The following is a 23,670-nucleotide window of genomic DNA, read 5'->3' on the forward strand; positions in this document are numbered from 1 at the left end:
CGCAGATCCTGATTTCTCTGTGTGTGATGGCCCCCTGAGACTGGGAAGCAAGAGGAAAGAAGATGTTAATGTGCTTTTTCTCTGTTGTATTTACACATGCAAAGGGTGGGGGAAGGCAACTATAGACATGAAGGACTCGGGTCCCACTTGTACAGAGTGGGATCCATAGGCATTTTGGTCCAGAAGATAGTTTACAGCTCTCCAGCTTTCCCTTTGCATAGACCTAAGTGGTTACCCAGGGTAGGTGAGTAGGAATCAGGGCTGGGGAGTGCCCAGTTCATCTTCTTATCCTCACCAACAAGATCAGTGCAGTTATCTTTTTTCTTGATGTGAAACAGGAGCATGAAAGCTTATATTTTCTGCTGTTTTACCCATTTTGCCCACCTAGGGTGTATTTAACTGTGAACACTGTGGTAACAGCCAGGGAGACCTCAGTGAACATATAACCATTATTGGACTTGGAATACCTCCATTAAAACCTTGTGCAGAAAATACCATTAAAAACCTATTCATTCAAACAAACAAGCTCCAAAGCAGCTGCCTTAAAATCCAATGATTCTGTGCTGTGTCAAGACCAGCTGTATTAAATTGGTTTACAGTCTGTGTGATTTTCAGACATTATTGATTCCAAGGCATTTGTTGTCATGTAGCCACGGAGCATACAAACACCACTCCACGCCACTATTTCGTGCTCACTAAACAGATGTGAACTGCTAAAAGGCTGAATATTCTCTTTGAAACCAAAGGAAATAGTCACTTACTTAAATCCTTTGTTGGAATGTGGCCTTAACGCTCTTTTATTAATTGAGTTCCAAGAGTCTCAGCGCTTGACAGCCAGTAAATAACACGTGCGGGAGATCGAAGGTCATGGCAGTACAGATAATGTGCTTGTTCAGGATGGGAAAAAATAGTGGTTCCTTTTTTAAAAAAGGGAATTTGCTTGATAATTTAGAATCATCCTTACAGATTACCTAATTTTGTTTCCACATCTTTCTCCTTTGCAGGGAAGAAGTTGCTGTGAGCGATAAACACTGTCAGAGCGGTTGTGAGGAAGGTGGCAGAGGAACGCTGCCAACGTGCTGGCAGTCGCTGCTGTGCAGCTCTCCAGAGCGGGGCTGGGGTCTCTGAGTCTTTATATAGTGCTCCTTCTGCTTTGCCAAGGAGTGGGAAGCGACAGAAAGAAGAGATACATCCTGATACTGGCAGCAGATGAATGCGTTAGAAATATTCTGCCCTTTCCTTCACCTTGCCTATATCTAATGCCCTCCTCCACCAAGTTTAAACCCACTACTTGTTTTGTCAGAATTTCTCTTGTTTTGTCAGTATTTATTTCATTTCTGTAAGACAAGAAGGGGTCAGAAAATGTTGAAGACTCTCAGGGAGCTTCCACATCACGTAGCAGTGATGAATTTTCTCATGCCATGTCTCCTCTAAATGCTTTTCTAGTTGAAAACCAGAAGAAAACACAGTGGTGCAGTGCAAATGTTTTATAACCGTGTATTTGGAAGGCCTGCTTTATTCAGCTTGAACTCATATTGATAAACATTTAATTCTTCTCTTTGTGCTTATGTAGATTTCCACCCCAAGGTATTTTTCTGCAATAGTTTCAAAGGATGATTAGCTCTCTCCTAGGACCCTTTTTGGTTCCTCTTTCTGCAGCAAACCCCTTAATGTAGCTAGCTAGCTAGCTGCAGTGTTTAGCGACTGCAAAAATCTTTTTAAATGGACCTTTTACAGTGTTACATGGCATCTTCTTGGTTATCCTGAGCACTATGAGGGCCAGTGGCTAAACCAGCTCACCGCTCACGGTGGGATGGGGATGGAGTTCCTACTCAGACTGTCTAGAAGTGACAATGGGAGATGCTAGGTGCTGAGTGTTTCTGAAAATGTGATTTATTTAGGTGTCTATATGAAAGCAGATCTCTTTTCTCTCATCTTCTCTGCTAAATAACCTGTGTGCCGTGTCAGAGTATTCAGCAATGAGGATAAGGACCCTGAGTTGTGTTGTAAATATGTCCCATCCCAAATAACTTCTTTGGCAGTGCAGGTGCGTGAGGTGTTCCTGCCTTAGCTTGTACCCAGAGCCATGAATGCTGAGTGAATAAATGGTTGAGGTTTGATCTAAATATGCCCATTTCACCTCTGAGAGGTCTCCGGCTGTCCTGGAAGCCAGTCTGTAGTTATGATTTTCAGCCTCCAGATGGTATTTGGCAGATGTGCCTCTGGAGCCATGTCAGTACGGTGGGGGTGAAACACGGGAGACTGGAAATCACACAATCACTGGCCTCTTGTGGCAGCAGGAAAAGCACGCAGATGATGCAAAGTAGATTTTCAGTCCCAAATCTCTGCATATGCTGCACTGTGGAGGGCTGTTGGTACAGATGTGAGTAGGAAGTTTCCTGCAAAGTTGAACCTAAAGTTTTTACGGCTGGAAAGAATCTGTGTAAAAATGCAAAGAAATCCTGTCAATCTAAGCCAAATGAAAAGACTCAAATAAAATAATTCTAGGCTTTCTGTCCAAATAGTGATGGAATATCCATAATACAATCTTTCAAAAAGAACACCCCTTTATATAAAATCATGCATCATCTTGAAAAGAGGCATGGTGGTGGTTGAGGCAACACATTCTTTACTGCACTGCCAAACAATATCCATAATTTATTCTTTTTAAAAAGTTCTTTCCATGCCAAGGATAGCAAGCAGCTTTTAAGTTGTAGCTTTCCTCTGGCAGACCTGCCCCTGGAGCTTTCCTGGGATAACTCTTCAGATAGCTCTTAGGATTAGAAACCAAGCTGTTGGGTGGCTGCTCTTCCAGGAATGTGATCAGCGTGTAGCATTGCAGTGGTTTCTGTGGCAGAAACAATTCCCTCCGCTACCTGTATTGTCTATATTGTTCATAAACAAGTATATATGGTAGGATAACACAGTCAGACCGTATCTCTTTTTCACCTGCTGCCCATACAGGACTCCGGAGGCCCTGGGCAAGCACAGCTTTGGTCAGCCTGCCTTGCTTTAAGTATTTAGAAATTAATAAGTTTGCTTTGAAATGTTTTATTGCCCCATTTTTGGAGTCTGGTCAAACTGGTTTTTAACCAGTCTGTATCATGTGCTGTGTCCTCTGTCTGGTGGATAAACTTTTCTCCCTCTTCCACTGATGCTGAAGAAAAGCAGAAGGAAGCTGCAGTTACCACAGTATCCTTGGTCCTTGCTGGAGGCCTGCGGGGCAAAATCAGGGAGTGGGAATTCCCAGCTTGACCCGAATTTCTTTACTGAAAGTAAAGACTTTGGGAAGTATTGCTTTAGTCTTCTCTTGCTATGCAGATAGGATATTTTTAATGTAGGGATTTTTAAGGTCACTTTGAACATTCCTCTTGCTAGGCTTTCTGCAGTTCATATTTAAAATCTTGGGGGTTGTGTGATTTATTTGTCATTATTGTTGTCACTGTCAAAAGGGAAAACATTTTCCCTAAAACAATGCTTGTTTCACTCTGAAAAACAAACGCCAAAAAACCAGAATAAGGCAAAATCCCCAGAAATTAGCTAAAAATGTTCCAAAGGAATGGCAAAGTAGGTTACTAATTAAGTGAAAATCAAGGTCAATTTGAAATGGGGTCTTCACAATCAGGAGGAAAACAGAGCAATCGCAAATTGTACATCAAGTCCAAATGTGTTTTGTTTTAGTATTCAGGGCAGGGGAAGGGGCAGTATTTAGTTCTTCAGGGAACTTATTCTTAGGACTTCAGCGTGGTTTCTGAAACTGCTGGGACCGTGCAGCCTGTGTGTCAGTCCGTCTGTTTGTACCCTCCTAATACTGTTTGTCCTCCAGTTTCAGGCAAATCCAGAGCAGGACAGAAGTCTCAGATTAAGTTTTGCTAAATGTGATGAAAATTAGTGGCTGCGGAGAGAAGAGCTACTCAAGCAAACGTGCTCAGTAAGAGAAAGGAAGAAAGTTCCTTCTTTCCATTTTGCTCCAGCCGTGACTGTTGGGCAGCAGCAGCAGCTGCAAATTAGCTCCAAACTCATGGGTCTTCTGCCTGTTTGTGGTAACCCAGATGTTTGGAGGGGGTGCAGTCTGAGGTGGGGAGGCACTGCAGGGAAGCAGCTTCATTTCAGCTGTTACTATGGGAAAGGTAGCTTGTATTAAATATTTGTGCTGCTTTGTGTACTCTTGCACATACATGGGTTACACAGGGAGTAAACAGGGGATTTGGTGAACAACAGAGGCAAGGAAACCATATCTGTGTACCTTCAGATTGAGCTGCCGGGTGGAGTCTCTGATGTCTAATAAAGGCTGAGTTTGTGCCATGTTTTGTTACTCAAGAGGCGCAGTGACAGTCTCTCATATCTCCTCAGCCAGGTACTTTCATGAAGTGTGTAGGGATGTACTATTTTGTGCCAACCACCCTCTGCCAGTTTGGTTAAAACTAGCTTTAAAATTGGTTAAAACTGACTTAAAACCCACTCAGGTGCCTTAGGGCAGGGGATCAGATGAACACAGAGATGCACGCAACCTGTGGGTGCATTGTCTCATTTCCTTAGAAAATGGGGTTATCCTTGGGAAATAAGAAAAAATATATGCTTTCCACAGGATGATAAGCAACTGATTTTGCACAACTAGCAAAGTCATTTCTTGCATGTGGCCATCATGGCAATCCCAACTGCAATGTCAAAGCTGTTTTGTTTTGTGGGTTTTTTTGTTTTGTTTTGGTTTGGTTGGTTTGGTTGGTTGGTTGGTTTTTCTTTCTCCAAAAAGTCTACCGTGATTACAATACAGACTGTCTGTTCATTGATGCAGATGAAGTCAAAGATGCTGTGTGTGGGTAGAGAAACAACATTGCCAGACTACGGGACAGCTTCACAAAGTGCTTTTGCATGAATTTGTATCCTAGGGAATCACCATATTTTTGTGCCATACTCTGAATGTTTTATCAACATAATTAATATTCTTTTCTGCCATCTTTCATGCCTGTGATTCAGAGTGTTGGAGAGTACTGGTATGTTCTGGAAATAGAGAAGGAGGTAAAAAAAATCCCAGATCCCTCTCTCTCTCTCAATACTGTACATCCAGTCTGCCTGTTAGGACTCAAATGTATTTCATATAACAGATGCTACTGAGCACAACTTTTCCATTGTATGTGCCTGACTGCATTCATGTGGAGTCCCTGCAAAGCAACCAGGAGCATCACTGCTTTGCTGGAATTAGAATATTAATGTAATTGGACTCTTGCAAAGTCACTTCATTTGAAGTGCTAATAGTCTGACTTCATCTGATTAGCATCCAGACCAAACAGCTATTGTTCAAGTCAGGCACACGAACCACTTATTATGAAGAGATTTTATCTATTTGGGCAAAAGAAATGGGAAGCAGGAAGATAAAGAGTTAAGTCAACAGGGAAACAATATAAAAATTTATTCAAGATATTTGCTTGTTTAGTGAAAGGTCCCAAAGACAAAGGAGTTACAGTTTTTCCAAGACAGAAGGACAGAGCCTCAGTGATGTGGGGAGGCTGTGGGCTTTCCCAGGAGCTCCGGGCAACAGGGGGAACTCCTGAATGCTGGGGATGTTCCTGGAAGACAAATTGCTTCTCTTTTGCAGTGAGCACAGCAAGGGTCAGAAAGGAGAATGACCACCCTAGAGAACGTCACACTGTGGATAAATAGAGGCATTGAAACACCAGGAAGGAGGAGGAGGCAGGGGCCGGCATCCAAGAAGTGCCTTTTGAGGAAGAGGAAGGTCATTTGGTACACCTGACAAAGGAGATTGTTCAGAAGCAGAGCCATGCGTGTCAGGGTGGTGCGTCCTTGTGGTTTCATCCTGCCCTTCTTTCTGCTTGGAAAGACTCCCCTTGGGTGGGCATCTCAGGAGCCCATGGAAGGAACAGGTGAAAATGTAGCTGTGTTCCGAATCCCCTGCCCAAAATGATGGATTTGGACAGCAAACAACCCCTTTGCATGATGTTAACACTTGGTGAAGGACCTTTGTTCTAGTTTGATCTTGACACTTTTCAGCTTCTCTGCTGTAGAGGTGTAGCTTCCCTGGGGACTTTGCTTGTCTAGGCAAAAAACGACTAATGGAAGCACTGAGGTAGAAGATGTTCCTAGAGATTCAAATCATCCCCATGTTTTAGCTTCAGAACTTTACCCAGAGCAGTAAAATAGCATTAGAGACAGAGAGGAGAGACCTGTGCAGCCTGCATGTGCTGCTAAAGCACGTAGACCCAGAAAAGCAGGCTTCTGGTGGCCGTTTGGCAGCTCCTTTGTGGCATGTCCTCTCCTGGTACAGTGCATTCCTCCTCATTGATGCCTTCCTCAACACTTGTCTTCGGAAGGCAGTTGTGAGCAGAGGTATGCGAAGCGGGTGACAATGGATTGCTGCTCCCGCTGCAGCAGGAGGGATGGGGCATCACCTCATGCTGCTGCTGGACCTGGTGCCCACAGTCAGGAAGGCCATTCTCAACTTGCTGTCCTTTCGTTAAGCGCTCACAGCTGCCTGTTTGCCCTCACACACACGTTGCCCCTGGTCTGTGAACCCAGTAAGGGTAGAACAGATGAGCCATCTGGATTGTTGGTACCACAATGCTCAGATGGGGTGTCTCCTGGGGGCACTCATATCTTGAGTGTCTACCATAGCTTTGACTGAGTGGATCAAACTGAGTGTGGACTAAGAGATGGTCCTAGCCTCAGGAAGTCCATCCATCTCTGCTCAGACACTCCCTGCTTTCCACAGGCTCATATTGTATTCCCTTGAAAGAAACTTTCTGGGAAAATAACAGCAATTCCCATACATCATGTTGCTCCAGTTTAGGGCACGATCTGCAATTGTAGTGTGTTCAAAATCTGCGTACTGCAGAGAATCTTGCCTGCAGGACTGGCACTTTGACATCCAATTTCCTTCCACAGAGAAGTCTGGGGAAATGTTAGAGGCGGGCTTGTTGGAAAAATGCTGATGAAGTGAAACATAAACACGTTGTGTTGGAGTTTTCATGGGAAAATATTGGTGGAGGGTTTCAGCATGCCTGGCATGCATCTCTTCAGTACTAACCCTCTCCATCTTGCATTCATACATCGTGCAGCTATAATATTCCAAAGGAAACACTTTAACTTTGGCTGATTAAAAATTAAGGTCAAAATGGAATGTACATAAAGCCTCTCAAAATTAAACCTTTTTCACAACTTGGGAAAACACTGTATTTTGCAACCTTGTTATTTCCTACTGGCAACAGTTCAAATGTATGACCACTGCTGGAATTTCTGTTTGTCCTTCCAAATGAAACGTATGTATTTCCTTCTCCCTATCATTACTAATGAATCAAATGGCTCCATGATAACATGCTGGTGGAATTAAGCACTCAGTAAAAGAGCCAGAATCTCATAACATTTACTTGGTTTCCAAGTAGGAAACTAGTGGAATTTTACTGTAACGAAAATGTAGAAAATCTTGGAAGAAACAACAGGCATTAAACCCAGAAAGACAAATGCACATATTCAGATTAATCTATATGCTGTGTGGAAATTGCCTCTTAAATTCATCCTCCTCGAAATCATTCTTGAATAGTGTATGGTTTTGAATCAATACAGCTTATAGTGGCTAATACAAGAGACTGTCCTCAGCTGAAGAAAATCCTCAAGTTCTTGATTTCATTTTTATTATAATGGAATGCAGAAACAAAACCCAGTTTGTAAATATATAGCAAACAGAACATGGTAAGGAGGGTATTTCAGCTTATCTCCAAGTGTAGTATATTTCTCACTGCAGTGCAAGGACCTTTTAAAAATCTATTTTAAATATGAGCTTGTGGAGTTAGTTAATTATATTTTCTACGTAGGAATTTGTTAAGAGTTTTGTGGTCAGAACCTTTAGCAGCCCCCAACTCACCAAGACCATCCTTGCACTAAGCGGGCACACATCTCATTTCTCTTCGCTGGGGAGGCTGGCTGGTGAACAGACGTGTATGTGCATACACACTTGGACACGCACACACATCCAGGGTGGATTGCTGCAATGTCATGCCATTTACATAGATGTGTGTAAATATAAATATAAAATAATCATAGAATCATAGAATGGTTTGGGTTGGAAGAGACCTTTGAAGGTCATCTAGTCCAACACTCCCCCCCCACTTCCCCCACAATGAGTGGGAGCATCTTCACCCAGATCAGGTTGTTCAGAGCCCCGTCCAGCCTGGTCTGGAATGCTTCCAGGTATGAAGCATAGAATAGATAAATAATATATCATATCATATCATATCATATCATATCATATCATATCATATCATATCATATCATATCCAGAATATAGAATATAGAATATAGAATATAGAATATAGAATATAGAATATAGAATATAGAATATAGAATATAGAATATAGAATATAAATATAACAGTGTATATAGTTGCTGGAAAATTGCACAATCCAGGAGGCTGAGGTCACTGTTATCTCCTCTGAATGGTGCTGCTAAAACATGAAAACCAACGCCCATTCTCTGGGGCTTTTCCTCCCTGTTGGCTAACACTGGGCTGGCTGGGAGGTGGGAAAAAATTTGGCTCCAAAGCCAGGCCTGATCTCCTTGCCAAAGAAGAACTCAGGTGCAGCTGGGGCACATGGGGAGGATGGAAAGTGATTTGTGCTTCATAGAAGCTATTAATAATCAACTCCCTTAGACTGATAGGATTGTCATAGTGATAACTGACTGCCTGCAGGGATGTTTTAGTCATTTAGAAAACGCTGAAAATCCCGCTGGCTTTCCCCCAGTGCGTGTGGTTAGACTGTGTATGAGGTTTTTGACATTGTTTTGCTAGAAGAGGAAGAAGTTACCTAAGAGGGCAGGCAGCCTATAAAAATGTTTTCACTCAGCACGGGCACGGACCAGGCTGGACTTCTTAGAAGGCAGCTGAAGCCTGTAGCCGTATGGAAAAAAGAGAAATCTGGGGAAAAATATCTTGTCTGGGAGACAACCACTAGGAGCACCTTGCATAGAAGTGTTTCTTACCTTTTCTTTTTGTTTTTCCAATAGTATTCTCAATTGGACAGGAAGCATCTGAATCTGCTGGAATCATGAGGAAGATAAAGTATTCCTGGGGAGCCTTAGTGGGAAGAGGCAGCAAGTGGGAGAAGATGTCTGGGGAAAATGCAAGGATGGTGCCCAGGGACACGCACGAGGAGAGGAAGAAGCAGGAAGCGAAGAGGAGAGGGAAACTGAAAACTGTGGCAGGCAAAATGCTAAAGGCCGTGGCTGGTGGGAAAGAGGCAGCAGAGGAGAAGGCTGGTGGTGAGGATGTGGCAGGGAAGTTGCTGAAGACGGGAACCAGTAGGAAGGACGAGGAGGGACAGATGCCTGCAGGTAACCTTGAAGTTGTTTCTGGGTCCCATCCTGGACCTTCTCTGCCTCTCCCAGCCCTGCAGGCTCTTGTTTTTGTTAGCTTCTGGAGTAGGTCCGTTATACTTTCCTCCTCCCTGTCCTTCACCTGAGTTTTTGTCCTTTCTGAACTGTGCACTTGCTCCTCTGGAAACTTTTATATTTTACTTTCCCTTTGCCTCACAAGTGTTTCTCTTTGCTGTCCTTATTTTTATCCCTGATGTGTCTTGTGAGAAAGATGATGTACATGTGACTGGCAGCCTGTTGGGTGTGAGTGTGCCATTTTTCCACAGATGAAGAGGGGGAGGTAGGTTGTACATGGGCTAACTGTACCAAGGAATCATTTCCTATCTGTGGCATGTATTGAGGCAGGATGAGTACAGCTTGCTAGACCCTTCCTGAACAGCTTGCCCATTGCTTTGTTGAAGATCCTTGCATCAACCCTTCTCCATTTTGTGTCACATTCCTCCCTCCAGTCCTGGTTGATTTAGTTCTTGTTACACAGACGAGGTATTTTCATAGAGAAAAGTTTGGATACAGGTAATGGAAACTCATACTCTTTCATTCTTCACTCTACACCCAAAGCTGTCTCCTGAATTGATTTCAGAGTCCCACAGCTTCTGGCCTCGCTTAACTTTCCCAGGGTTCTCATCAAGTTCGATTTTTACCTCTGGGCTCTGCTCCAGATGCCTTTGGGCAAATCTTCTTAACTCTTTGTTGCTCAATTTTTGTCCTCTGTAAAATGCACAAAGAAAGAAATGCAGCTCTGTGCAGCTGTTGTGAGATTACTTCTAGCTCTTAGTGGTGGGCTGGGTGTGACGGGTAAGACACTTTGGAAATAAGCAGCAGGGAAAAAACTTCTTCATCCAACTTCTGAACTTTAAAGATTTAATAATTGCCTTGACAAGGTGTCTGGTGATTAGGGTGATGGCTCAGTCACCACAGCTTCTTGCAGATGTGGAAGTCATGGGGAGTTATGTGAATGCCGTTTGCTGAGATACTGCAGATGGGTAGCCCACCTTCTGATTTTCAGCTTTAGGCGAAATAGCACACATAGTTATTTGGCCTAGTTAAAAAGCCTCAACACAAAGAGGGCCCTGGACTGCACTGAGCATCCTTGGTCTAAGAAAAGAGCTCGCTGGCAGGAGTGAGACCCTCTGCGTAGCGATGCCAGACTCTGAACAGGAGGAAGGGACCTTGCAAGAGAGTTTGCAGCACTTCGTTTCAGGGTTTATGTAGAGAAGACAGAGGATTCCTTCTGGGCTTGACTTTCAGCTGTTGGCTTTTTCGGAAGATGTCCTTTCTCTAATGCTTTTGTTCTGGACAAAATATACCTTCCTTAAGTAAAGATTGTCATTAATGAACCTGCATTGCCCACAAGAGGAGGTCTACTGGGATGATGACAGAAAGCTGCAGAAGACCAGTCCACAGGCTTAGTTAGCCTGGAAGAGGAAGGATGAAAGAAAGAAAGAAAGAAAGAGGAAAGAAAGTACTTGCCCTGAGGAAACTGAGAGGTGCTAGTGCTATACCTTAAGTGACGTGATCTTGAGTATACCCTGAAAATTTTGGGGATACGTATAAACCAGATACTTCAGTACTTGGATATTGATGTAATGGGTCCTATAGAGGAGTGAACAAACATCAAGTTGTCATTACTCTCTCTGTTGCAGAGGAAACCATCTGTGGATTCATTGAGCAAGGAAAATTTTTTGAAGCTTGTGATCATATTTATGATCTGGAACATTCTGGAAATGATGGTGTGGGCAAGTCTGAATCTCTTTATACACTACTGGCTGAACAAATGTGGACTGTGGTGGGAGAAGCTCTCAGTGGAAGTGGTGGGATGTTCCTGGAGCCATTGCAGTCAGTGGGGGAATCTCTGAGGTGGGAGAAGCAGAAGGAAGCAGAGTGGCTTGGCAGCAGCCAGGAGACAGACTCTGTTTCCACTTGGAGTCCAAACTTCTGGAGGAAAGATCTGGAGGAGAAACTAATACAGTACATGACAGCCCAGATTCCTCCCTTTGGTTCCTCTAGTAACACAGACGAGACTGCACTAAAACAGCACCTGAATCATCTGGAAACGGCATTTCTACCCAGCCTGGAGCACAGAAGTGGTGTCTTCAAGGAAGCAGGACTGTTCGCCACCTATGCCCGCTGCTGTCATGCCTCTTTGTCTTCCCACCTTTCTGCACTTACTGGCAGCAACCATTTCAGCTTCAGACAATGTCTTTTAGTTTATGAATGGGGCCTTAAAATGTACAGAAGGTATGTTTGAAAGACTTCTTTTTCTCTACATTTCCCCTGTGTCTCTGTTCTTCAGTTCTGAGCACAATCTCTGCTTTCCGTTAACGCAGTGGTACTCAGGACTCTTGCTGAGTTTAGACTTGCCCACTGCCTGTTTTATCTTCTGTGCTCTCAGGATCAGAACCTTTTTTCATTGCAGTGTTGCCTCTTTCTAAATCCTTAGTATTGGGCTCAAGGGCTTACCTGAGGTAGGCAGGTATTTCTCCACTGGACTCTTGTTGGACTTGCACAGTGTCCTGCTTTCTCAAACAATTTATTTTATTGCATTAAGCCTTTTTTTTTAGCAAGGTCCATAATACTCCAGTTACTCCAGAAAAATTTCCTCTTGCCAACATGGTGCTCTGCTGACTTTTCTTGTTGTCTCCTTAATTCTCTTGCTATTCTGTCTGGCTTGCATTTTGACCAGTTGTTTCCATATTTCCTGCACTAGTGTTCAGATCACAGGAGAAACATATAGCAGATAATTAAATTCCTGCCCAAGTTTGGGAAAACGGATGTGGCTTTCCCCATGATCTGAAGAGTGACACAGCTGGGACCTTTTGCCCCAAAGCGAATTCAAAGCCTGTGGGTTTCATCAAAGCCTAAAGCTTATTATTTCTTTTTGTATGACAGTAGTAGATAAGGTGTTTGATTTTCTGTGTCCATGATTACTTTGCTACTTGACAGCTTCAAACCACTTACATCCCAATAGTTTTCAGTCCTTCTGGTTTATTTGATTGCTTCCATCCAAGCCTAGACTTTCTCTGTTCCTTTTATTAATTACACTTACAAACCTTTGATTAGCTCATAAACAGTTAATCAGGTGGGTTCTTCCCCTCACCAGCTTCCAAAGGAGGGAGGCAGGGTGATAGGTACATGCTGTCCTCAGACACATGGGAGACATGGCCAGGATGCATCCCTTCTGCTGCTACTTTTATGGGTTTAAAATGGTAATATTTCAATTTTAAATAAGAGTAATGGATTGATGAAATGTTGGAAAATTACATGAAACTGGAGGTGAATAATTCTGTAATGTAAATAGATAATGAAAAGCTCAGAGACAGGAAAAATGTAAGTGGTTTGCAAATGCTGAATTCCTTCAAGCAAAAAAAAAAGCAATAGCAGCCTGTGACTGTATTCAGGTCAGAAGGTTGTGAAGAAAGTGGAAATGAGAAAAGCAGAGATGCCAGACTTAACTATTTTTAATTTTTCTCACTGAATACAGTTTCAACTTTAATGAAAGCTCCTGTGTAGATGCAGTTGTCCTGGTATATAGCTGCTTTTTATTCCATTCAGAGAGAATATGTGACACTTGTAAAATTGTGCATCCATGGAAGTGTGTTTGGGTGACTCTGCCCAAGCCCGAGGAGGAATTCAGCAGCAGGACTGAGGGAAGGGGAGAGGGAAATGGTGAGAAAAAAGTGCAATTTGGGCAGCAAATACAGGAAGAAGGAAAAGAAACATCATGAAAGAATAGCTGGAAAAAGGGTGTGATACAGATCATCTACCATGTCGTGGCTGCCACAGCACTGCAGACACTGCTGGGTGCTTGCGGGGCACCCTGTGTGCTTGGCATGAGGTGCCAGGCAGGGGCTGCCAGGTGTGCGAGGGGCTGTGGACCAGCAGGACACTGCCCCTCAGGCTGAGATCTTCTCTCTATACACAGCAGCAGCGAGACATGTCTGGGATCCAGGCAGAGCCCCCAGCACAGCCCTTCCCTTGGTGTGCAGCATGTCATGTGGATTGTGTTGAAGACTGAGGAAAAGTTACTTGCAGTCACTCGGGTAAGAACTCAGGAGTTTTTCCCCAATATACCTGTTGTTTTTTTTCCCATGGTTTTAAAATAAGGAATGCCATTGCTAAATTAGCTGCTCCCTTGCTGGCTGAGCCAGATCTGCTCAGGTGTGTGTGAGCCCCAAGGTCTCCATCTTGACTGGGTTTCATTGCAGAGCCCAAGTGTGAGGGTCCGTGAGTGTCTTCTGCCGAAGGGATGCTGCCCTTTTCCTTGCTCCTTAGCAAAGAGATATTGGGAAATTTACAAATCTCTCTTCATCCTGTTGCTGCCTCTTCATAGTGCTGCTGTCTACTCTGTTCAGGAGCCAGTGTATCTGGAGGAAACGGAGGCTATGGGTGCAATCCACATCCTTATTGAGGGTCATTTCAAGATGCTGTTCATCTTCTCTCCAGCTGTTAATGAGGCTAGAGTGTACAACAGGTGTTTTTCTTCTTTTTTTTTGTTTTTATAGCCCCTTTGCCTCAGCTGTGCAGGATATTGAGGCTGCCGGGTTTGTCTGTATGTGGATGCCTCACAGCCGTCTCCAGCTGGGCTGACACTGCTGAGGTTACAGCAAAGAGTATTTCCTGAGCCCAGCACGAGAAATCGTGCAGCTGGTGCACAGCTGGCACTGCCCTCCCGTAAGGTCGGAGCAGAGCATCCTGCCTTGCCCCACAGGTGACCTCAGCTCCAGGGCTGCAGGAGCTCCTTCTTTACTCAGTGAAGCTCCTCCTTTGAAGGATGCTGTCTTAGTGTGTGGAATACAAATGAAGGAGGGAACATGGATTGTAGCAATGGGGAGCTGCAGAGGAAACCATGCTATTTGGAAGACTCAGCGGGGACTTTTAGATTGAGCTAAAGCTGAAATGCAGCAGCAGGAGTTACCACGCTCATCTCTCTCCCTTTCCACCAGCCACTGGGGAGCAGAGAGGGGGAAATTCCATGGCAAACTGCTGAATCACCATGGGGAAAGTACTCTAAATTGCAGAGATTTTCCTCAACACTTATTCCCTGAGGGAAAACACGAAGGTAGTCACAAACACGTAAGCAGAGGTGCCAGCTGGTGACAATATGCTTAAAACATACCAATTTAAGTGTTTAAGCCTCTTTATGGTCTGTTTCTAATCATTACCCTGGGGAAGGGCACATGTTTTTCAGGTCTGTTTTTAGCACGTATTTCAATGAAGGAAATGACTTTACTTAGGGTAGTGCTAGTGAGGTTATCACTGAGTCATTGACAAACCCTCAGAGATGCTGACTAACCGTGATGGAGAATTTAATATATATATATATTTTTTCTTTCTCTTTCGAATGTAATGGCTGGAGAAAGCTTTTGTTTAACCATAGACTTTCTTCCTTCACCGTGTGCTGAGCGGGCTCACCTAGATCTGGCAGTTGTTACCAGCTCTTATGCCACACTGCCCTAAGTCGGCTGCATTTTTTCCACTGCCGTGAGTTGGCTGCATTTTTTCATGCCACCTCGGACCTGGAAGCATTGCAGCTCTACATGGTGCCATACTGCACAGAGAACAAAGCTGGAACTGCTGGAGAGTGTGGTACAGCAGCGACCCAGCTCGCTTCAAACCTGGCCAGCTTAGGACCAACTCCAGGTTCAAGCTAATGAGCTTAAGTGGACATGAGCTGACCCCATATGGAAAAATTATGGATGTCTCTTCACTCAGCTCAGTGGCATAACTTATAAAACCTGCTTTATCCCTCTGTTTCTTTTTCCAGGATACGCCAGCCCTTTCATTATTATGAATGTGCAGGAAGCTGCTATTGAGCAAATATCCTGTCAGTTATCTCTGAGTGACTGTAATGTATAATTGTGATTCTAAATCACATGGTGTAGTTTTGCCACCTCAATGGATGACTAATTTTTTCTAAATGAAAGGAGACATGACCAGAATAAGGCATGGTTTGCTTTGCCTATGAAAACCTGGCTTTGTCACGGGGAGTGCAAGCCTGGTACCTGTGTAAACTAAGATCTCCTTAAACAGAAATGAGCGATGAGAGATGTGACCACATCTGAAGGTGCTGAGAGCTCAGATGCCACGTGAGTTTCAAAACCACTTCCAAACACCACTGCTGGGAACTCGGCCAGCTCTGCACGTAGGCTGCGTTCCCTCAGCCCGGACATGTCTATGGCAAGGAGGCTTTGTGCTTTTTGAGGTTGCAGGGTTGGTGAACTGGAAATGATGGTGCTATTGATAGGGTTGTCGATCCATCACCCCTGCACTTGCTGTACTGGGGAATGTGAAATGAGCGCAAGGCAAACCTTCCAGCATGACATCATGGTTCATTCTGATACTGAGAGGTGGAAAATGAACTTTCCATCCCCTGCTTCAACTCAAAACTACCTCTTTGTCCAAAACTGGAGATGACAGGACTATACATGCACACCTGGACCAAAGCTCAAGGAGGGTTTACACTGACCTGCAAAGAATCACTTGAGTCTGCGTCTTCTTCTCTCCCTCTGTTTTTTCAAGTAGACAAAAGGAGGACTGAGAAGTTCATGTGTTTTGGAGAATTTGGGCTGAGGATCTGCTGCTGCCCAAATGAATAAGGCTGTGCTCACCTGCCTGCTGGTGTGTCAGTGGTGTGCTCCCACCCATGTTGGGCATCTTAGCTAATTTTGTCCACAGTTGATAATTATGTAGAGATCTCAGTAATACCCTTGATACAGCAAAGACATGGACCTGTTGGAGAGGATCCAGAGGAGACCACAAAAATAATCAGAGGGATGGAACACTTCTTCTGTGAGGACAGGCTGAGAGATTTGGGGTTGTTCAGCCTGGAGAAGAGGAGGCTCCAGGGAGACCTTATTGTGGCTTTTCGGTACTTAAAAGGTGCCTGTAATAAAGATGGGTACAGGGTTTTTAGCAGGGCATGTGGTGATAGGACAAGGGGTAATGGTTTTAAACTAAAAGAAGGGAGATTCAGGCCAGACATGAGGAAGAAATTGTTTACAATGAGGGTGCTGAGACCCTGGCCCAGGTTGCCCAGAGAGGTGGTAGATGCCCCATCCCTGGAGACATCCCAGGCCAGGCTGGATGGGGCTCTGAGCAACCTGATCTGGTCGAAGACGTCCCTGCTCATGGCAGGGGGGTTGGACGGGATGACCTATGAAGGTCCCTTCCAACCCAAACTATTCTACGATTCTATGATTTAATGTTAAATTCTTGCATGTTTTAAAACTGCAGATGGGAAGGACCCAAGTTATAACTCAGGCTCCTGCATTTTCCAAGAGGCAGCAGTTGGCTGGGCGCTCAGCACAGGTGGGCTGGCCATCCATCTGTCGGAAGCTTTACAACATGGGTTGCCATGCCTTGGTCAGACAGGGAGGAACAAGGAAGAAGCTGGGCCTGCTTGTTACAGCAGAAATTCTGGTCTTTTCCATGTTGGAGCTGTGGTGCCTGAGGTGCTGGTGTCACCACAAAAGCTACAAACAAGCAAGCTCGTGCTAATTCAGACACATCATCTGATCCAAAGCAACTAAGTACTGTGGCTCAACAAGTTACTGCCTTGCAGTTACTGACTAAATGCATGCTTTGTCCTGTTGGGGAGCAAGACCTTCATGTTGGCTTAAGCTGACACATTTTACTGTGCAACTGGGGTAGGCTAGAAGTGTTTGTGCAGCTTGTCTGGGATGTGTTATCCCAGCACATCGTGTTCACACAATTGCTCACAGTCAGGTGATGGCACTCAGGAGGAAAGGAATTTATCTTGGGTTGTTTACAACTGCTTGTTTGTCTCCGATTAACACTTTTCAGTGAGTATGGCAGAGCAGTTGTTTTGAATACACTTTTGATGAAATTCTTCAGTGACAGCCACATATTTCCTAATTCAACAGCCAGAAAAGAACAAAGACAAAAATGGAAGATCAGACTTCACATTCTTTCTGTTTCCTTGGAGGAAGATGCAAAAATGAAAGAATAAATAAGTGAGCCAGGCTTTTGAGTTTAAAGCTTCTGTAAAGGTCAGATCGTGTTTTAAGCAATGAGCCCTTTCTCTGCAGTGTTAGTTTTGTTTTTACAGCCCATTCAAACTAACATAATCCAGCCAAGTCTTGGGAAATTTCCCATCGTGCAGCCTCATGGGGCTCATCTCACCATGACAGTAGCTCTAAACACTGACCCAACTCCTTTGCTCTCCCAAGTCCCTGGCTCAAGTGAAGGAATGCTTTTAATTAACGCTGGCTGGTTTGTGTGGGTGCTGGTTGGAGCTGGGAAGGGTGGAAAATCTCAGCTACAGTAGCTGGCAGCACAGCGTTGTGTCTAAGCGTTGTTTTGCTGTGTGGGCGCCTTCATTTGAGCTAAGCTAACTAGGGAAGACTGTAGATAACCCGAGCTGACACTGGGATGAAAGGAAGCTGCAAATCATTTAAACTCAAACAAACAATGTAGAACAAAACAGAATAGTGTTATTAGGTCGGCTGGAAAATAGCCAGGCTTTGGGTTAAACGGGACAGCCAAAAAATAGAGGCAGAAATTAATCTAGTCCAAATGCATAATGAGAGGCTGGGAAACCTAACTCAATATGAATGCCATTGTATCTCAACTGTTCTTTTTTTCTTTTCTTTTAATATTTAGAAGGCAGTAGGAAAAGCTCTGAAAGAAGCCTTTGATATTGGGAAACCCCCTTGTGCAGATGCTGCAGTCATTCAGGTAAACCAGGGGGAACTGAAAAACTCTCATGGTTTGGGCAGTCATGTTTTTGCACACTAGCGTATAGGTATTTGGCAAGACCTAGTTTTGCATCTCTTGGGATAAGCTCAGTGTGTGAAAAGCTTGCAAGTTAGCTGCCATACTTAAACTGCGTCTGTTTGCTTCCAAACCTGTTTTCCTCTTGTGCATACGTGAAGAAAACTAAACTAACTAAAAAGGGTTGAGCCTGAGATTAGCTGATTCAAGCTGAAGTTGCATTTTCATATATGTACCTGGATTTTTATATAACCTTTTGGAAAGTAATGCTGTACATTAACTGGTCTGCTCTGTATGAGTTCTGCAGAGCACTTTCATAAAAGCAGCAAGAGCTGCCTAGCCATGTCAGGTCTCCGTATCTGGCAGTGTCAATGTGGGCAGCTTGGTCCGTGTGTGTGCTGGGTACAGCTGCGACTGCTGCCCCGGTGTGTTCAGCAGCACAAGGGATGACTGCAGAGCACAGCGATGGCGAGTGCTCGAAGGGTGTCACAGAAGCGCTTCTGATTTCTGAGCAGCACATACCACGGCCAGAGGGTGTTTGGATCAAGACCTGCAGAAGGCTTAAAATAAATCCTGGGGTTTATGTGTGGATTCAAGTGATGCTAGAGATCTGGGGCACGTTGTGGGTTGCTGTGACTGTATCTTTCTTCTCTACTGCCATCACCCCTGCGGCAGTCCTATTGCAGGTCATGAGAGAGGGAAGGAACCTCACGGTCCTTTGGGATGGCAGACAACTTCCAGCACCTCATTGGAGGCTGGCAGTAGACATTGCAGGTCAACAGCAGCTGGCCTTCCTTGTGAGGATACAGCTTTAGCTGGCAAAAACTGGCTTTTCTGGACCAGCTCAGACTCAGGCACCAAAGGCAGAGCTCACAGAGGGGTCCGCTCCTTCCTTACCTTGCCTATGCCCTTGGAGTGGTGGACCAGTGATGTTCTCAGTGATGTATCTGTGCTAGGGTGGCTTTTCTCTGCTGAGCTGGCTTAGATTTTTCCTGCCTCTGGCTGACAGAGCAAAGGTTTATAACAGTGACCAGGCTGATGCCTGGTTTGAATGCTGTGGTCCTCATCACTGGCCATGCTTCAGCACAAGTGTTTTTGCTCCATTGTGTGTGTAACTGGTGGGTTTGAATGCTGTGGGGTAGGTGATGGAAAAGCCTGGATAAATAGGCAAACCTTATGAAATTACCACCTCCTCAATTTTCTCTGGCTGACACTTAAAGAACAGATAGAAAATGAACAAGGTGTCATGGAAATGCATCAGCTATAGTTTCTGGACACTTTGGGGTGGTGTGTTTTATCCTGTCCCTTTGGGGGAACTTTTACATCTGTTGTTAGCAGTAGAAAAACCCATTCACAGTGTGAATCACCCTTTGTCTTTGGCCAAGGCTTCTGAGAGCACTGGGAGAGCACAGCCTATGAGTCCATCTGTCTCCTTTTATCCATCTGGCTCTCCTCCCCTTGCAAGCTTTTGTTTCCACAGAGCAACTAATGGCCAGCATTAAGTTGCCACCTGCTCAAACCTACCCACTGCGGGATGGATTTTTAGCTGTGGCACAGCCTTCTGCAGGCACCTGGGCCACTCATCTGGGGTCAGTGGGGCGAGACAGGTGCTGTGGGGTTTGACACACCTTGCTGTGTCAGGCATGAGAGGTGGTGGCTGGGAAGAAGACACCTGTCTTCTTCAGACATCCCTGGTAGGGACCCTGGCAAGAGATGCAGATCACACAGTTAGAGCTGCATAACCCTTTTTTTTTAGCAGCTGCACCCAAATTTATCTGCCAGTATGTCACACAGAAGCACAAGTGCTCCTGCACGTGGAAGGTCTTTGTATGAGCTGAGCTGCCAGGCTGGACGTTGCTACCAGAGAACATCTGTGGGCACAGGCTTTCCCCTGAGCGCAGGACTTGGCTCCAGCTTGTTGACCGCAATGAAAGTAGCGGTAGCAAAGGTGTAGGATCAGGCATTAAAATCAGGCTCCTTAAAAATACTGTTATTTCCACAAGGGCTCTCAAAACCAAAACAAAAGTTGTTTCCTAGAAGGCAGAAGGATTTGCACCATGGTGAGGGATGGGATGTATTCTGGTTCACTGCATAGGGAAAAATGACCTTGGCCAATTCTCCTCTCATGCCTTGAAATCCACAGATACTAGTGGAGAAGACGGAGGCTGCTGGGCATGTCAGTGAGAACCTGAGCGAGAAGGTGGAAGCTGTGTGCCTGGAGGAGTGCCTGAGCTTCCTGGAGAGGTACGAGGGATGCTGTTCTCCTCGTTGGCATGTCCTCAGTGCTCTAAACAAAGAAATCCTGATGAAGTGACTGGTGATGCTGTGTTCACTAGATCTGCCATTGCCCCTCTTTAGTTTGATGTCTGTTTCCCATCAAGCTGTTGCTGGAGAAACAGCCCTTTGCTGTTGTTGATGTGCACAGCGTTTGCCGTTGGGCTAAAGCTGAGAGAACAAAGTGCACCCAGACTTGCCTGGACAGGTTAAAGCCTTGGGGGATGTTTATTCTGGAGGGGCTCAGATCTTAAAAACAACCAGAAAGAGGGACAGCCACATGGCCAGTGCCCAGGCTTGGCCCTTCCTGCCCAGGCTGTGCTTCCCAGGCACGGTGCTTGCTGCTGGCTCCCTGGGAGGGCACGGAGCTCTGCTCCATCCTGCTTCTCAGAGGAGGACAAGTGTCTTCTTCTCATCTTCTGTCCTCTTACCACTTCTTCTGGCTCCCTTTATCTGCTTTTTGCTCTCAGGCATCTCCCTCCCTGTGTATCCCCCACGGCAGAAAATGCCAGTGCTGCTGAGAAGAACATTTCAGAAGAGGTTTTGGGTTAAGATCCCTGGCTCTTCACGTTCTGAGAGGAAGGAAATTCCTATAAAATGGAGTAATCCATGAGCCTTTCATGTGACTGACGCTGTGATGAAGCAGTCAATAGTCTTTGTGGGTTACTCGTACACGCTGAGGCTTTATTCTGCGGCTTTATTGGCAAAGACTCAGGTGCTTCCCAGAAACAAGTGTTGCAGTAACAGCAATAGTAAAATGAACCTCCTGCCTCTCCATCCCTGGCAGGGGCACCCAGGCAGCTCAAGGGCTCTCCTTGTGCCTTTCCTGTGCTCTCCTTCCTCACCAGCTGTGCAGGACAGAGACTTTGTCCTTCACACCTTGAAGAGTGAAAGTGTCTGCACTGAAAAGACAAATAATCACAGAATATTTCTCCCATTTGCTGCTTGGCTAATGCTATCAGATGTGTTACGGAGCACGCTAGCTTAAAGATATTTCTTCCTGTTTTAATTTAGCTATGAAAATGAAGTAAGAAGCTTTATCCAGCTTGATTGCTACCCTGGGATCTGCAGCAGCTTACGAATCCTGGAGAACTGCTGTATTCTCAGGTTAGAAACCAGACCCTGGTAACATGTAGAGCAAAATGAATTTTCTTCTTTCTCATCTTCTTCTAACTCTGCTACAGGGTTAGGCTTTCCTCCAGCTGAGTCTGGCCATCCTACCCCATGCACAGTAACCCTTAAGCGTGGAGGGAGCCAGCTGCAGTCAGTGAGAGGCCTTCAGAGCTGTCCCAGCTGCCCTGCAAGAGGGGGCCAGGACTGCTGTGTTAGCAGGGCAGTGCTGCTCCTTCTCACCCACTCCCAGGCTCTGCAGATGCCGGGGAAATGGCCTGTGGTCCAGCATCTCTCTCATCCTGGTGTCCATGACCCTGAGCAGGAGGCAGGCTGCAATGCTGTGTTTCATGTGGTGACATTATCCTGGCTAACCCTGCCATGTGTTGCAATGTGGTTCCTCTCCCTGGTCTGATTCTCCCTCATTAGGAGAGCCTCATAAACGTTGCACTGTGTATGCTAGTGCACTTCAAAGTAAGACCAAGCTTACGTGTTTTGCTGAATGAAACCTGGACGAACATGCCAGGCTTTCCCTGGGGTTGCTAGGAAGGAGGGAAGCAATGAAGCACAGAAGGGTGGGGGAGGCTGTTTGCACCTACGAGCTAATTTCAGAAGCACTTGCAGCAGTGGGGAAAACAAGGTTGCTTCTCTTCTTCCTGTGTGAAATTATCTGGGGATCACTGGAGTCAGCAAAACACCCAAATCCAGCATATGCACAGTGCTTACTTGACATTGGAGCCTTTTGTTGAGCCTAGGTAGCTCTTTGGTTTGTTGTGTTTGCATGTTGCTGATACTGGATCCTTGACTGAATACTTACAAGGGTCTTTTATGTAATTCTTTACAGTGATACTAAGAATAAAGTTACACACTGAACTTTTCCGGAAAGTAAAATGTCTGGTTTCAAGCTGGTGATAATTTTAACCAGCTGACTTGAAGACTATTCTGATGGAAGAAAATTGTTCATTACCATTTGTAGGGTGTTGGAGGCACACAGGATGCTCAGCCAGCCTCCATTTGTCAAGGCCACTTCATGCCTACTCATTTTAGAAAATATGAGAAATTTTACTCATTTAATCTCACTAGTGATGGATACAAGTGGCATTTGTGTACATTGAGCTGTTGTGTCCTTGTGGCAGTATCGTGATGAGAGCCATCCAGAAGATGGGTGCATGTATGTGGGTCACTGAGCAAGCCCTGGACCTGAGCGTGTGTCCATTCAATTACCCAGCAGTTGTGTTGGTTATTGTAGGAAGAGTTTTGATGTGAGAGAATAACCTGGTTTGAGCTGATCAATACTTTCCATAACCTTTTTTCTTTTTTTAAACAGGACTGTCTGGCGTAAGCTAACATATATTTACAGTGTCAGCACTGGCCAGGATATTAAGGTAAATGGATTTCTAGACAGGATGGAAGATGAGATTACAGAGCATTTTCTGCAGACAGTCACTTCTACAGTAAAGGTATGGGAGACCCATGTTAACGCTGAATGTTTTCAGACTGTAGGGCATGCACGCACTTCACTCTCATGTCCTGATTTGGAAAGGGTGAAACCGTAGTTGACCTTCAGGCCCAGTACCCTCCCCTGCCTCATCTGAAACTGTGTACAGACAGCTCCATCTTTTCCAGTTTTGGGGATCCCAGTTCCACTGTTTGTAGTATTTGCTGTTGTGCTATAAATGGGTACCCTTGGTGGCCCTGGTCACCCAGGCCCCGAGGGCTGAACTTCACCTGACACCTACTCATCCCCAGCAGCCAGGCATCTTTCTGGGGCAGAGGTAACTCACAGAGCCCAAGGCTGAAGTGTGTAGTCAGGATGTAGAGAAAGCTGACCAGAAATGTGTCGCTTCCCCTCCCTTCATGCTTTCTATTATTAGACTATTGGCCCAGACGGCCACCTTCACATCCTGGGCTCCATGTCTAGAAAACACACAATTGCAGGCTCCTAATGATGTGTGGTGTTGTGCATTTCCTTGAGAAGCTCTCCTGAGCATCTTCAGGCTCATTGTACAGGCAGCAAAAGGAAAATGGCAAAAGAAACCCTGGCCACACTGTGCAGTTTTGGGCTCCAGAGCTCACACCACCCTGTCCCCTGGGCCCATGCATCGAGATGGGAGCTGGAGGTGGTTCTGACGGGGAGCACAGACAACCCTGGTGAGGAGCAGGAGACCT

General features: G+C 45.2%; 1 protein-coding gene across 4 annotated transcripts in view; it reads left to right on the forward strand.

Annotated features, from left to right (window-relative positions):
• Positions 1-8,278: 8,278 nt before the first annotated feature.
• Positions 8,279-23,670, forward strand: part of LOC102084103 (exocyst complex component 3-like protein) — a 41,690-nt gene continuing 26,298 nt past the window's right edge. For 2 of the 4 annotated variants that reach the window (XR_010472740.1, XM_065063406.1), the window contains exons 1-7: positions 8,281-9,342; positions 11,028-11,622; positions 13,307-13,424; positions 18,007-18,081; positions 20,261-20,361; positions 21,406-21,498; positions 22,829-22,961. Coding sequence is in view for 3 of the 4 variants with exons in the window: in XM_065063406.1 (XP_064919478.1) it covers positions 9,057-9,342; positions 11,028-11,622; positions 13,307-13,424; positions 18,007-18,081; positions 20,261-20,361; positions 21,406-21,498; positions 22,829-22,961 (1,401 nt within the window). In the remaining variant the exon portion in view is untranslated. Of the gene's footprint in view, positions 9,343-11,027; positions 11,623-13,306; positions 13,425-18,006; positions 18,082-20,260; positions 20,362-21,405; positions 21,499-22,828; positions 22,962-23,670 lie in introns of all 4 variants that reach the window. The other 2 variants (XM_065063409.1, XM_065063408.1) reach the window with 2 other exon arrangements.

The sequence above is a fragment of the Columba livia genome, chromosome 5, assembly GCF_036013475.1.
Source record: "Columba livia isolate bColLiv1 breed racing homer chromosome 5, bColLiv1.pat.W.v2, whole genome shotgun sequence".
Lineage (NCBI taxonomy): Eukaryota > Metazoa > Chordata > Aves > Columbiformes > Columbidae > Columba > Columba livia.